The sequence below is a fragment of the Aphelocoma coerulescens genome (genome assembly GCF_041296385.1).
Source record: "Aphelocoma coerulescens isolate FSJ_1873_10779 chromosome Z unlocalized genomic scaffold, UR_Acoe_1.0 ChrZ, whole genome shotgun sequence".
In the NCBI taxonomy this organism is placed as follows: Eukaryota; Metazoa; Chordata; class Aves; order Passeriformes; family Corvidae; genus Aphelocoma; species Aphelocoma coerulescens.
The window spans coordinates 34,364,392-34,379,671 of NW_027184085.1; the positions used below are offsets into that span (position 1 = coordinate 34,364,392).

General features: G+C 38.5%; 1 protein-coding gene across 2 annotated transcripts in view; it reads left to right on the forward strand.

Moving 5' to 3' along the window:
- The window catches only part of FOCAD (focadhesin), a 97,448-nt gene that overhangs the window by 32,002 nt on the left and 50,166 nt on the right, over window positions 1–15,280 (forward strand). For both annotated transcript variants that reach the window (XM_069000743.1, XM_069000744.1), the window contains 5 exons: window positions 2,815–3,072; window positions 11,674–11,778; window positions 12,198–12,299; window positions 13,424–13,554; window positions 15,118–15,244. In XM_069000743.1, coding sequence (XP_068856844.1) covers window positions 2,815–3,072; window positions 11,674–11,778; window positions 12,198–12,299; window positions 13,424–13,554; window positions 15,118–15,244 — 723 coding nt within the window. The remainder of the gene's footprint in view (window positions 1–2,814; window positions 3,073–11,673; window positions 11,779–12,197; window positions 12,300–13,423; window positions 13,555–15,117; window positions 15,245–15,280) is intronic.

Genomic DNA, 15,280 nt, shown 5'->3' on the forward strand with positions numbered 1-15,280 from the left:
TCTTCCATCTTCTGTATGGTCTCTGACAGACTCTTTTCCACAGCTGCAATTCTTGCTTGTGTTGGGCCGTGCACAGTGTCTGCCTCCTCACTGTAGAACTCACTGTCTCATCCCTGTCATTCCACGTCATCATTGCTACAGAGAGGTGTATTCTGGTGGTGTGTGTTGGGCAAGTTTCAGCCACATCACCGGTGTACATTTTACCATGTCAGGGCTCCTAATTGCTTGGTCATCTGAGAATATGATCTCTTATCACTGCCAGTTCTCTCAGGCATTGAATCCCTTGTTCCATGGTTTTCCAGGGGTTTAGCTGCAGCTAGAGATCTTCTCAGCACAGGTATCTTTCCTTCTCACTTCTTAAGAGCCGCATTCAGGGACTGAGAGCTTCAGGGCCTCTTGTCATCCCTTGGTCAATACTTAGATCACGTGACAGGGACCCCAAATGCCTCATTTCAGTGCTATCCATAATTGTACCATTGCCTGCAGCATCCCAGCTTCAGACCATCCAACTTAATACAGTTTCATCAGGCTGTCGGGTGTAATCCTTCCTCAGGGTATGAAGACTTTCTCTGGACAGGGACTCAGTGATGATTTCAGGTTCCAATTCCTCTGCTGGCTGTGAAGGTCCTGGCTGCCCATCACCATCCACTGGGCAAATGGATTTGGCTTTGTGTCTCTTTCTCTGGGCAGGGGCAATTGTTACTGGTTTAGGCTCCCCATCCACTTTAGCTGCAGCTGGAGTGATTGGGGTGTCTGCTGGCTTATCCTCCTGCCCCTCTGGCTGTATCGTCTGCCCTACAGTATCTAGCAGCGTGCGGTAAGCGTTAGCCAGGACCCAGCACATGGCAATGAGCTTTTCCTTTTCATCAGCTTTGGTATTGCAGTTTTCCTTCAGATACTTCCCCACTTCAGCTGGATTCTGAATTCATTCAGGGGGGATGTTCTAGGCTACTGGGTCAGAAAACTGCTTCAGGGTCTGGCCTATGTCCTCCCATACCCCACACCACTTAGGATTTTCCACAACTGGGGCAGGTGTCTGGACAACCCCTCTGGAAATTTCAGCCCTTATTTTAGACAAGCTGGAGACCACATAGAGGAACCCTGCTAGATAACATAATAAGAAAGCATCCAGGGGAAACTGGACACTTTCAAAAGGTGACATGCCAGATCTGAAGGGGAAGAAGGAAATGAAGGGCTGGAAATTATCATCCCCTGCTTTTCCCCTAACAAACTGGGTGTAATTGCTAATACATTCCAAAAGGAAACTACCGAGGCCAGAATGGAAAAAACATAACATACACCTTCTCAATGGTATCCATGACTTCAACTTCGATGAATCACTACTTCAGGCATATTAAAATGGCAGTCCTGATTCTTATTCCTGAATTATAAAAGGTGTAAGCCAGGGACTCGACTGCCCATAGCTGTGGACATGTACTTACGACTAGGTTCCACAGAAAAAATTATTAAATCAAACAGCATGGTGATGTCTTACTGCTGTACCTCAATACAAAGTGATTCAAACCAAAATGGGTTTTTTTTCCACTTTCCTGTGCCTCACACTGGGCGCCAAATTTATGTCTCAGTTTTTGGAGACAAAATTTTAGGAGGAAGTGCTCTGGAATGAGCACCTCCTCCAAAGGGAAAAAGGCCTCCCCTTTTCCTCTGCCAATGAGACAAATTGGTAACAGCAAGTGAAAATGGGAAAAAAAAACCTGTTTATTAACACAAAACAAAGCAGGATAGACTAGGAAAAAATGAAACTCAAAATACAACAAATGCCCAGAAAGGGAACAGACACGTGGGCTTGGACCAGCTGGGGCCACCCCGAAGGCTCCCCGGGCTGGAGAGGAGGGAAGGGAGGCAGTGAGGCAGGGGGGAGGGAAGAGAAAAAACAACAAAACAAAAAAAACAACAGAACCTTTTTCCAGCTAGCTGCAACAAAAAACCGCAAAGCGCAGCAGAGCGCTGCCCGCGCACTCCCTCCCTGCTGAGGCCCTGAGAGCACGAGCCGCTGGGCCCAGCCTTGAACCGACCGCACCCGGGTCCCGCGGCCCCGGCCCTGCCCCCCGGGTCCATCTTAAAGACACGGTGTCCTTGGGCATTGAGCAGGTGGTTAAGGAATAAAAAAAACCTTATAACATCATCCCAGGACACATATATAGCTGTATTCAAAAATGTGATGAATATGTATTAGTTTCAGGAATAGAACCCAGTTTTTTAGGTTACTGGGCATGAATGCTTTGAGGAGAATTCCCCATGCATCCAGCGATGCTAATAAAGTAATGTCAGCTTTCTAACCTAACAAATTGGATAGAGAGTTTACTTCCCTGTTTTCAGTGACACAGCTGTATAACATTTCTTCTGAGAAGCAAAGCAGTTAAACAAAAAACATAAAGTCAGATTAACTTAAACTGTGGTATTAAGTACTATTAAGAGTTAAGACAGCTTTTAAAAATAATGTAGATGATAGTTCAAATTCTGTGATTATCCTGTCATTGTCAGAAATGTACGTTTTTAACGCATGTCAGAATTACTATGTCCATTTTAATGGCGAAGTAGCACTACAGTTACCACCAAGAATAGGAGTGATGGATGTCAGATAAAATGGAGCTCCTGAGCAGGGAATTATAAACCCATTGAAACATCCATAGTGCAAGAATCCATATAAAGGATTTTGAAAAAATGTATCTCAGTTTGTTATTTGTATTTATTGCATTGTAACCATAAAAAAATGTTTTGGGTGTCACAATTGTTCTTTCATGGTATCTTATTTGTTTGATTGAGACTTTTAATTGTTTCACTTGTTCTCAGGTGTCCTGCAAACTCCTTTTCCCCATAACCAGCTCTTACAGTTCGTTGTATACAACCTGGAAGATCATGGAGCTCATGAAAGAGAAGCCTGCAGTTACTAAATGGTTATCTTCAGTCAAGTCACTGCTACCTGTTAGCACTCAAGTCCCTGCCCATGTTTTTCTTTTATTGGCTTATCTACTGATCCAAGAAAATGGAGACAGTCTTCGTGATGTACTCCAAGCTACAGCAGAAATAGCCAAGGCTGATTGTTCTCAGGTAAAGGCTTGTTTTTAGTGGTTTGGGATTTTTTTCAGGAGTTGGGTTGGATTTTGCAGCCTGAAAGGGGCAAGGCTGCCACAACTTCATGACCGTAGGTCCGACAAGTGGCAAGGCTATATCTGCATTCCCAGTAAGTACAGTATGGATTCCTCCAGCAGCAGTGCATAGATGATCAGTGTGTTGACAATGTGCCCTCTGGGTCCCAGTCTCACCAGCTGCTGCCATCTGGACACTACAGTTGCTGATGCGGACTGCCTCTCATCCTGCAGAGAAGTGCGCACACATATACCTTTGGTTCTCTGGAATTCACTTTTTGTGTGTCACTTACAGCAAAAGATGTATTATGTCTCCATTTTGGAGTATTTTTTGGTTGTTTAGGCTTACGACAGAGACTGGCTTATTTGTTGATATTATCCAAGAAGTATGAAAATACAATATGAGGAAGCTGAAAACAGGCTACCAAATAATTTCTAGCTTCTGGTGACCTTAGGAATTATTCTCTATGTTTTTTTGTGGTTACTGGAAGACTGCCAAGTCCCTTGTGACATCTTTATTCTTGCTTCTTAGAAATACGTGCATAGTCTTTGTCTGCTTCAGTACTGAATCAAGCTAGAATTGTAGAGGATGCTTAAACTTACCTACATAATCTGGAAAGATAAAGGGTGTTATCTGAAAAAGCAGTGTAATGCAGAAGGCATTGTACAGAAACAACCATAACTTCTTTGTAAAATAGGAAGAAGTGTTGTTGCAGCTTTAATTTATGCCAAAGATCAGGCCTTATATTTTAAATTAATTTTTAAAATTGCTTTCTTCTCTAAGAGTTTGCATGCTCTACAGCACAAGAGTTTAAAAAAGTTATGATTTTGACTGCATTATTTAAGTCTGTGTTGGAAAGATGATAGCATAAAAATCTTACCTCCAGCAAAAAAAAAAAAAGAAATCCTTCAATAAGCAGACAGGTTAGAAGTAGGATGGTTTTGCTGGAGTGTAACACTTTTTAACTCCTACAAGCCATTTAGACCTCTTGTTGCAGAGCTAATCAATGAAAAGGGACAGAATGTAAAACTTAAGAGGTAATGAAAACTGTGATCTGACCATGATAATGTGATCCTGAGCCAGGAGTCAGAAATTAGTTTTCCAGATATATTGCCTCTTGTAACTGAGACAGGTTTTTGAGGGAAGACACAAAACATAAGGAAACATATTGATGTTTTGTTAACCAACTTTTTTTTTTTGAAAAGTAGTTATTAAAACTTCATTTTCTCACTTAAGTAGGAAGTACCTAACTGTGTTCAAAGGTCAGGAGTAAGCAGAATAAATTGCACTTCTGTGTAAAAGCAGAGCTGAGCTGATACAGAAGCACCTGGATATCTCTTCTTTAACTTAGTTTTTTCTTGAAAATGTTTCTGTAAGTCAGCTTTCAAAACTATTATGAGTGGTACACCTCAACTATGAGTAGTTTGACATGTCCATTAAATAGTTTGTAACCAGGGATCCAGGTCCTAGTCCTTGTAAATTAATTATTCTCTAGGAAAAGGGTAGGTAAGACATATATCTGCCCTGTTGTGGGAACCTTTCTTTGACTTCTGATCCAAACTGCTGCAAGTAACGCAGTTTTCTTCTTGTGCCTAGCTAGCTGTGTAAAAATGACCAAGATAACTCCAGGTCTTTTAGAGTGGGTTTCTGTTTTTGTAAACTCTCTAACCTGTTTTGTTGCATTGGGTCTTTGAGTTGGATGATGAATCAGTGGCATATTACAGGAAGGAAAAAGGAATAATGCTTTGTATATTAACTGTTTGATATAGTTGTTCAAAATGCAGTTTACCAGCCATACAAGAAAAGCAATAACTTGCTGAAAAAATACTACTGAACTAATACAGTATCTGAGCAGAATGGCCTGAAGCCTGACTGTAGGGAATGACTGTTGTGAATTTCGCTGGAGTAATCTTAAAATAGCTCCACTGACTTTAAATGAACACATTTAGAGACAAATCAAAGAGTAAGTCAGCAGAATTACAGAAGCTTTAAACAGATACAGGGGGAGTAATTTAACCTGAAGCTGTTCATGTTTAACATTATGTGAGGGGTTTTTTCTACTTTGTTTGTTCTCATTTTAAGCCAAAGCTTTTGTTCATCAATATGGTAAGTAAGATTAATGGACATATCCTATTGAGCTGACTATGGTGGTCAGACTACCTTAGATTTAAGAAACCTTGCAGGCTCATGAAAAAGTCCTCCCTGACTTTGGGAAGCATGGCTTGTGTCCAAAGGGAATGAGAAGATGAAGTTCAGACTTCATCGTATTTTTTGTTTCCCTAGCGATCAGCAGAGGTCCACATGAATTAGAAACCATTGCAAAAATGCAGAACTCGAACCCTGATTTGATGATGCTTTATTACTCGCTCACATTTTGTCAGCTAATAAGGCTTGTAGATGGAGAGCTTTTAGTTTTTAAAATTGCTGTGGGCTTTAAAATACTTTTCTGCAAAATATGTAGCATAATCAGGCATCTTTTTAGTTGTATCACATAAAGCAATCAATATAATTGGTAATATAGCAAATGTTCTGTTAATCTGCTAGTATTTGAAAATTTGGTGTGGGAAGAATAGTGTGCTTCGTTGGGATGATGTTTCTGTTCCTATTCCTCAGTTAAGTGCAACCAAGGACACCATATTCTCCAGTTAGCAATATCTAATGCATTTCTATCTTTTAAATGACATATTTTACTCCAAAATATTTTAATGCTTTGAAACTTGAACTTACTGTCTGGCTCATTTGAACTTGGCATCACCTGGCATCTGTCTTATCTCTGACAAGTTATTTTAATTCTGAGTCTGCTTAATGGCTCCACAGAGATTATTACAGTGTAGCACTGCACTGAAAGATTATCACATTGTTTCTTGTAGGTTCAATGCTCTCTCTAAGGCAGGAAGAATTACCTTAGACTTGTCTAATCTTTCTCTGGCAGTAACAGTACAGAGAGAGAAAGCATTGAAGCTCCTGGATGGAGGAAATAACTGATTACTTTAGTAAACTCAGTCAGCAGTGAAACGGCAACTATCACTAACATATTGATGGTAGAGTTATACTTTGGGAATTGCTGTATTTGGTTCTCTGTTTTATTCAGTTCCACATAAATAAATGGTGCTTTATAAAAGATGGTGAAAGTAAGTGGTTGGAATGTAGGTTAAGAAAGAGAAAAACTCATCACAACAAACGTGTTAGACCTTTTGAGTCTTCAATTCCTTAGGGCACTTTCTGAAGGATGCAGTGGAAGGTGGTGTGCAGCATAGTAGTTAGAAGGCTGTTCTGAAGAAGAAGGAAGTCAGAGGACAGGTATGGAAAGAAGGAAACAAAAAGTGGCTGTTAAGCCCAATCTTATTTTTAAGCACTCACATCTGTATTAACTCGAATCTGTTCCTTTGGTGTTAGCAGCACTTAAACACTCGGTTTAAAGCCAGATATTTGTGGCAGGCATAACAGGTATATTCTGAATTCTTTGAATCTGTGAACCATGTCCAAATCAAACTTGGGCTAGAAGTCTACTAGCTACTACTTCAGCACTTAATGTTGCAGAAGTTTAGTTAAATATCTAAAGGGCAAAATTAAGAACTGTCCACTTTGGAGCCAAACTCTGAACTACCTGTACTCCAGCAGAATATATAGAAATGCTGAGATGTCATGGTGAAGGTTACAGCATAAAAATAATTGTGTGGTGGGGTTTTTTATTGTTGGTTGGTTGGGTTTTTTTAAGTGATCTAGATGGTCATGATTTCTGCGGCTAGTGACATTCTGTTTCTTTGTCATTCACAAGGGGACACAGTGGTTGTAGCTGTGGATATTGGATTGAAAAGCCACAGGTGATTGCTGTGCAAAATCTGAGTCGAAGAATTGTGTTTCTAAACAAGACAGAGTCAGAAAGAGAGAACGTGCATCAAGAATGCCATCCTCATTGCTTTCATGTTTATTCCAGCTCTTCACAGAGTTCACTGACAGTAGCTCCTGTTGTCACACTGAATGTTGTTTATATAAGGAGTCAGTTGTCTCTGAAGTAAACTGATGGAGCACATAAAAGCATTGCTAAGTTAAAAAAAAATTACCATTGTTGATCTTGCAGACATTGTTCTGGTTATGCTTTATTTTTATTTTGGGTTTTTTTCCCTTACCATTTTCTTCCATGAAGAGAGGCTGCGGACTATTTCTCTACATGTATCTCCTCCTTCCCTGCTGAGTAAAAGCCTTTTTATATTGCAAGATTAATGGTTATATTATATCTGGTTTTAGCTGAAGCACTTTGGAGTAGTGGTTCTGGACTTTCGCTATGGAAGAAAGTCTAGGAGAATTTTTTAAAGGCTGAGGAATGAAGAGTAGTACATGGGCTTTTAGGCTTTCTGAAGTCAAATAGCTGCACAGGCTGCAGAGACACTTAAGAAAGACATAATACAGTCTTTCTAATTGGATGAATTGTCTTGTGCAGAAATTGTTATTACACTCTGTGAAACCCTTGCTGTGCTGCAAGGAGAAGAAATTAAATCATCTGTCTGAAGTCACTGGTGAATGTAGCACAAGATCTACTTCTGTTATTTGAGGATTATGAATCTATAGAGGACATGTATTCTTTTATGGTCTTTCAACTGCTGAAATGAACTATTTTAGTGGTAAATGACACCTCCTGGGAAATTCATTTGAAGATGCATTATTTTCTATTCTTTGGGGTTTAGGAGTGCATTAATACCCAGAGACATAAAACACATTTTTATTCACGTAGAAAACGTGTTTAAGTTAAGGATATGTTGAATTGAATTTGGCTCGTTCAGATGGTGCCTGATGCTTTTATTGTTTGATTGATTATGTGAACTTCAGTGAGTAGCTGTAGGGAAACAATCATGTCATAGTCCGAGCTTGTGAACAGTCTCTTCATGGTTGTAACTTACTGATTAGGATCCCGCTAGAGTACATGAAACTTTTGAAGACCTAGCTTGTGTTTTCTAAAAAGTGCTTCTGATTTTTGAGAGAAATGTATTTTATAGTTTTATAAACAGAAACTTAGCCACATTTATGCACTTATCTGAAAAATTTGTTCCTTCATTTGTCTGAATTGTCCAGTAGTTTTGTCTTGCTCATTGAAGCAAGAAATGCCAGAGTACTATATGCTTTCAGAAGCCTTCTCATTTCACTGTCTTGCCTACTGGACAGCTAAGGTTGGTGGTTGATCTGCCAAAATTCAGCCCAGAAATGGAACTTGCTGTCCTCCCTTAGCTTGTGGTTTTGAAGAAGAACAGCTGTCCCGTAGCTCAGAAAAAAGAAATCAGGCCACCAAATGGCAGAGAATGCTTCTCAGGTGTATTTATTAAATAATATCATTTTGTATCACATGTTTAGTTTTATTTTGAAAGTGAGAATTGTTGGGGAACTTTAGCATCATTTTTGTGATGCAAATTATTTTTAAAATCAAAAAACATGATCTTGAAACCCTCCTTCAGATTCCTAATGACAGACTTGACCTAACTTCTGCACCCTCTGGTACCATGGGGAATGCAGAAGGTGGTGTTGACAGGCAGCGTGCGTCCCACTCTGAAGTTGTTTTCTGCCTACTGAGAACTAGTGAATTGTTTTATCAGCTTTGTGGAGCTGTTACGCCCTTGATGAAGATGTAGCATAAATTTAATATTGAAATTGATCCCAGCACTATTTGTCCATTATATGAGGGCAATGAAGAGAGGAGCAACTTTGCTGTACCAGAACATTTTGGAGTTTTTCCTAATCTTACAATTGAAATATACAGTTGAAAACAAGCAGACTGTAAAGGATAATACTTTTAAAGAAGTTTATAACTGTCTTTACAGTAGCACGTGCTTAAATGTTTCCTCAGAATTTCATAAATCAAACTTAGTATGTGTTTACTGGATGTTAGTGTAAAAGTTGTTGTAGAACTTTGATTTAATATATGTTTACTGTAGAATAAACTTTGTAACAAGGTAATTAATGTAGACAGAGGACTTGAAATGAGCTTCCCATCACAGCTGATGAAGGATGGGCTTAAGCAGACTGACTTTAAGGAGTTTGAATGCTATTATAACTAAGGATTATGAATATCATTTATTTTGAATATCGATTGGTCTCACTGCTCATGTGTAGTCCAGTGTAGCTACAACTGAGAAAAATGAAGGAAGTAGTCTACTGACTAGAGGACTAGCTTAAGATGAAACAGAGTTGCCCAAGAACCTGCCTCTGGGAAGCAGAAGGGCTACTATGGGAAAAGATAGGAAGTAAGCAACTTAGATAAGGATGCTGGTCGTTATAATGGCATATCTGTCATCTCTGCTGCTGTCCTTTGTAGCTTATTTGCCCAGCACAGCATTTATCAGGGATGGATATGGGTTTAAGGAATTGACAAAATCCTCTTATCCTCTGAGCTGAGAGCCTTCCAATTATTCTGCTGCATACAAAACTTTTTGGATAATTTTTTTAGAAGACATTTCTTCCCTACTCACATGTGTTAACAGTTGTATGAAAAACTTATGTATCAGTGGATCACTGCAGGATCCACTGGAGGACCTCCTTGAGAATTCTGGAACTTAACATGGTGATGCAGGTGGCTGTGTTAGTGTTAATGATTACTGCTACCCCAAAGATACCGAATGCCCACTGCTTACCTATCACCCTGCAGTGTACCTTGTATCATTCAAAGATTTAGGTAACAGTAGATCAGGTGATGTATTTTTTTCTTGACACTCAAGGTAAAACAGGTGCCCAGAAATAAAACTGCTTTCCTCTATCCAAGTCTCCTATATTCAAGGGGACTTCTTGTCTACCTGTATTATTTGGTTTCTGCGCAATCTCCCCGTTACCTAGGGCTTGATTTAACCAAAGCAGGTTCTTGCTTTGAGCATGTTGAGCCTTTGGCACTCAAGTCTTCTTTTGGGTTCTCTTTAATCAGGAAATTAATTTTAGTTTTCTTCCTGTATACTAATGTACATAATTTTCTCTCAGGCAGTGCTTTTGTGCCTTTGGCATGGGTAAAATGGGGAAATACAACTGCGTTGTGCAGAGATTAGCTTAAACAAATCATTTCAGTTAGGGAGTGGGAAGAAAAGGTTGGGCAGCAAATGAAATCTCATGTTTTAAGTGCAGGTTTCACTTTTCTGTGTTTCAGTATTAATGCAGACATCTTGTTGCTGAATTTTAACTGGGACCAGAATTTACATTAATCAATTCTGCCATGTGCTAGAGAAGTGGTATGACTTACTTCCCCCATGCCGTTTTCTACTCTAAAGAATATCATGACAGCTGGGAACATCAGTGTTTTCAATACTGTTTTGTTGACAAATCATTGCCAACAAGGTACTGTGAAGAAACTTAGTTCTAGCCTAGCCAAAATCAGGACACAACAGAAGCTGTAAAACTGTCCAGCTTTTCTTAAATCCAAAAGTTTGAAAGAAGGGGGAGGGAGGTTGCCAGTGGGAAGTTGCTTTCAGTTTGGGTGTGAAAATCTAATCAAATGGATACTACCCTAAATTCTCAGTCTCATTTATTGACTGTGCTTTGAAATATTTACATATAGCCCACCCTCTTTCTAGGTAGGTCATAGGGTGATGATTGATTCTGTAGAAGGTAGACAACAACCTTGAGAAATAGAGAAAGAGGAAGACAGTCAATTCTCCAAAAATTTGGAATTTTTTTTGGTTTATAAAAGGATTTATTCTATTTGAGAATGTCGAGTGCTATTTGGAAATTTGAAAAAAATAATGCTTTATAGTTAATTCATTAGGTGGTAAGTGCAGATTTCAGAACTTAGCTTAAGTTTGTGGAAGCACAAGTTTAGATTGCTGAACTGTAAAGACAGTGATGTCTTGTAGAACAAACAGTATTTTCTTTTGGTCTGTGATTTGGAACCAGAACAGAGCCAAGTATACAAAATCCAAGAGTACTTGAATTATTAATTATTACTCTTCCTCTGGACTGAGACAGATCGTTTTACAGTGAAAAATGTCATCATCTGCTCATGTAAAAATGCATGTTGAAACAAATGCTGTAGCAGAATTTTCCATTTTTTTTAAACCAATATCTGTATAAACCACTCACGCACACGTGTATATATACATATGTATATATGTATATATATATATGTGTGTATATAAATGTATCATATATAAATAGCATATATATTTGTGTGTCTCTGTGTGTTTGTGTTTTAAGTAGTCATAAAACCAAGCTGGAAGAAAAATGAGGACATCATGAGTTGATTTAATTTAGGATTAATCACACAGTGATAAGAAGGTGTACAAGAAAAAACTGTAGCACCTGCAGGTGTGAAAATACTGAAAATCTTATTAAAAAGGGAATGGAGATAAATAGGTCTCCTTTCCTTTATTGTCCCTTCAGCAGCAGCCCTCTGGAAGTTTTGTACCATATGGTAAAGAATGCAATGAATTATATTGTATTATATGACAGGTTAGTCATATATACAGGCAAAAAAAAAAATACATAAAAGATATGAGTTTTAATATGTTGGGACAAGTTCACTGTCTTTTGTAAGGTGCCATGTTGGGAAATTTTGCAAATTCCAATTTATTTCATACATTTGTTCTATTTCAGGTCCCAAATCTGATCCCAGTTCTGATATTTAAATTGGGAAGACCTTTGGAGCCTGCACTTTACAGGGATATATTGTATACATTGCCTACACTCGGTGTACATAAGGTCAGAATGAAAAATTTTTAGTAAAATGAAAACTGTATCAATAAAAGGTCATGTGTTTGTAAAAATTATTTAGACTAAGCAATGTATAGCGTGCTTAACTGATTTTTAAGCTTCTCCATTACTTTGTAGTATTTTGGATGGAATATGATATTTGCTTTAAAGTGTGATGTACATTACGCTTTACTGTCTACACTGTATGATCATTATATATGTCATGAGAGGATGCTTTTGGATGCAGAGGATGCTCTGCTTTGTTATTTGCTAAAGTTTTTTGGAAAATGACTTTCAGTTTATTTCTGATATTTCAGTTGGACGGTTACTTCCTGGTTGTACTTGGTTGTAAAACAATGATTTGTGGATTAGTCTTTGTCCTTGGACATACAAAATAACAACAACACTTGGTTAAAAATTTCTTTCAGGTTTGTGTAGCTCAGATTCTACGTGCCATACACATGCTGGGGAGCACGCCAAAGCTCAGAGCAATTGCCTCACGGCTGATGACATCATTATGGGAAAGACAGGTTAGAATATCCTTGTAGTGTCACTGTAATAAGTCCAGTTGAAAAACTTCATTATCTCTAATGAAGGAAGAAAATAATTTTGGAGCATTGTTGCTACTAGTATGTCATTATTAGCACTATAACATAAATGGTGTTAATGGTGCCTATTCTGATCTTGTTCTAGTGAAATATTTCAGTAGTATGTCTTTCATGAAACTTACTTTTCATTTCGTGAGATCTCAAACTGGGATTAGAAAATACATTTGTTTGAAGGACAGCTTTCTGCTTTTCCTTATGTGCAGTAAGAACAAGACCTTAGTGTTGTGGTTTAACCCCAGCCAGCAACCAGGTACCACACAGCCATTCACTCACACCCCCACCCCCAGTGAGACTGGGGAGAAAATTGGAAGGGTAAAAGGGAGAAAACTGGTGGGTTGAGATAGATTGTTTAATAGGGAAAGTAAAAGCTGTGCACATAAACAAAACAAAACAAGGAATTATTCAACTGCTTTCCATGTGCAGACAGGTGTTCAGCCATCTCCAGGAGAAAGATCACATGTAACGGTGGCTTGGGGAGACAAACATCATGAGTCCAAACATCTCCCTCTTCCTCCTTCTTTCCTCCACATTATATCTTGAGCATGATGTCATATGGTCTAGAATGCCCCTTTGGTCAGTTTGGGTCACCTGTCCTTGCTGTGTCTCCTCCCAGTTTCACAAGCACCCCCAACCTCCTCCCCAGCATGAAGTATGAAAAGCAGAAAAGGCCTTGGCTGTGTGTAAGCCCTGCTCAACAGTTACAAAAACATCTCTGTATTATCCATCCTGTGTCCAGCACAAATCCAAAACACAGCCCCATACCAGCCGCTGTGAAGAGAATTAACTCTACCCCAGCCAAAACCAGCACAAGTTACGTGACAATCTTTTGCTTCTCATTTTTTTAAAGATGCAATAGAGACGTGGTCTGCAAAAGCCGGTTAGACTTCAATGTAGCATTAGAGTCCAGTAATGAAAAAAAGCAAAATATGGTATGCAATAATAAAAATCAAAGTGGCATTTAGAAGTCCTGTAGAAGTGTTACCAATTGAAAGTCCTGTCACACTTTCGAAAGTGTGATGATCATTTTTAAATGAAATCTCTTCTAGGATCGAATTTACCCAGAACTGCAGAAGTTCTTGGCCATGTCTGATATGCCCTCTGTATCTGTTGACAAAGATGCTCAATGGGAAAAGCTGATTGCTAAAGCTGCTTGTATAAGAGATATATGTAGGCTGAGGTAAGTGTTAGCCATCTTTTATCTTTGTAAGGGAAAACAGTTGTTTTCAGAAAAGCTACATCATTATTTTTACTTATTCTGTTACATTAATTGTGAGTAGTATTTTTCTAGTTGAGACACTGACTCAGCTGTTGCTAACCTGAGCAGCTACTAAGTTTGGGGTTTTCTATTATGACTAATAGAACACACATATAAATGCTGTTAAAATTAAATGGCCTTCATCCTGGAACAAAAGATGCATCCTATACTGATCCAGGATAGAAACTTCAGGCATAACACTTCCAAATTAGAAGTGAGAGATGAAACAATGGAAGAAACAGCTCTTTTGATCTATTCAAAGAACGATGTAATGTTTTTTCTGAAAACTGTATTTTGTCACATGCACATTTTTGGTCTTTATTCAGATGTAATACCACAGAACAGTGGTTGTGCAAGTCTAACTGGATGACACATTGAATCTTTCCAGCTCTAACAATCCATGAATATCAGTACTTGATAATAATTTACAGTTCCTGTAAAGAGTAATTTTAAATGCATTGGTATTTACTTCCTGGTTTTATGTGCACAATATAATCTTTTCTATTTGTCACTTACCTTGGGTTCCAGTTTTCACTTTTCTTCTTGAAGGTCAGTTAATAACAGCTGAGAAGATTCATATATCTTTTAAGCATCAACTAAAAAACCAAGGTCCTAAAGAAAATTCCTTTTCCTTTACCTCTTCAACCTTCTTCCATTATGCCAAACAGTAATTTTCAAGGAATTTTTTTAAAGTGAAAAGCAAGAGAGAAATTGCAATGCACCTGTAATACTCTTTTTGCCAGGTAAATGGTATAGGTGGAGTTCAGGTGTATGCACACTGTTCATGCATTTAGAAATTATTTGAAGAAAGTGTGAGCAAATAGATAAGTCAAAATTTACCATGCATGTAAGTCACCTACCAGATACCTTTTACCAGAATGTCTTACAGAGATAGTACGAGGAACTGTTGAACACCTTGCCCACCACAACACAATAAAACTGAATGGATAGTTAAAGACTGGAAAGCTAAAGCAGCCCATGCAGTCACTGAGGGAAAGACAAAGGGCATTGCAGCAGAAAAAAAACCCGGAAAAATGTAGCTATCTAATATAAGAGAGACAGAAAACCTTTGGTGCCAGAATCTCCACCAATACACAGTAGTGATTACTTGCAGGAGACTGCAACAAAGAAGCATAAAAGAGTGTCTCTAATAGCACATTTGGACTTCTATTCTCAGTCCCTTCTTGAATTATGTCATCTTTTGGTGTACACAACATGCTTACACAAAACCATCTATAACTTAACCACTCCATGATCTCTTATTTGGAACTTGATGCCTGCTGATTCAAGTCCCTGTATCACTCAGCCTTTAGAGCTCTCTGTCATATCCACCTTGGTTTTTTTTTTTTTTGTGTGAACTCCCAGTTCCAGGCAGTTTTAATTGTCACTTAAACAAAAGCAGTACTTAATAAATTTTTGTGTGTAAATTATAGCTTGTGTGTATGTGTGAATATTGCCTTCTGTCTTCATGGTTTTTTCCTTTAGACCATACCAGCATGGAGCAGACATGTTGGCTGCAATTTCCCAGGTATTAAATGAATGCACAAAACCTGATCAAGCTTCACCTGCTGCCATAGTATTACAGGGTCTCCGGGCACTTTGTGAGGCTGAGGTAAGATGAAATTGGCTTGTCCTTGTGTTTTGAGTT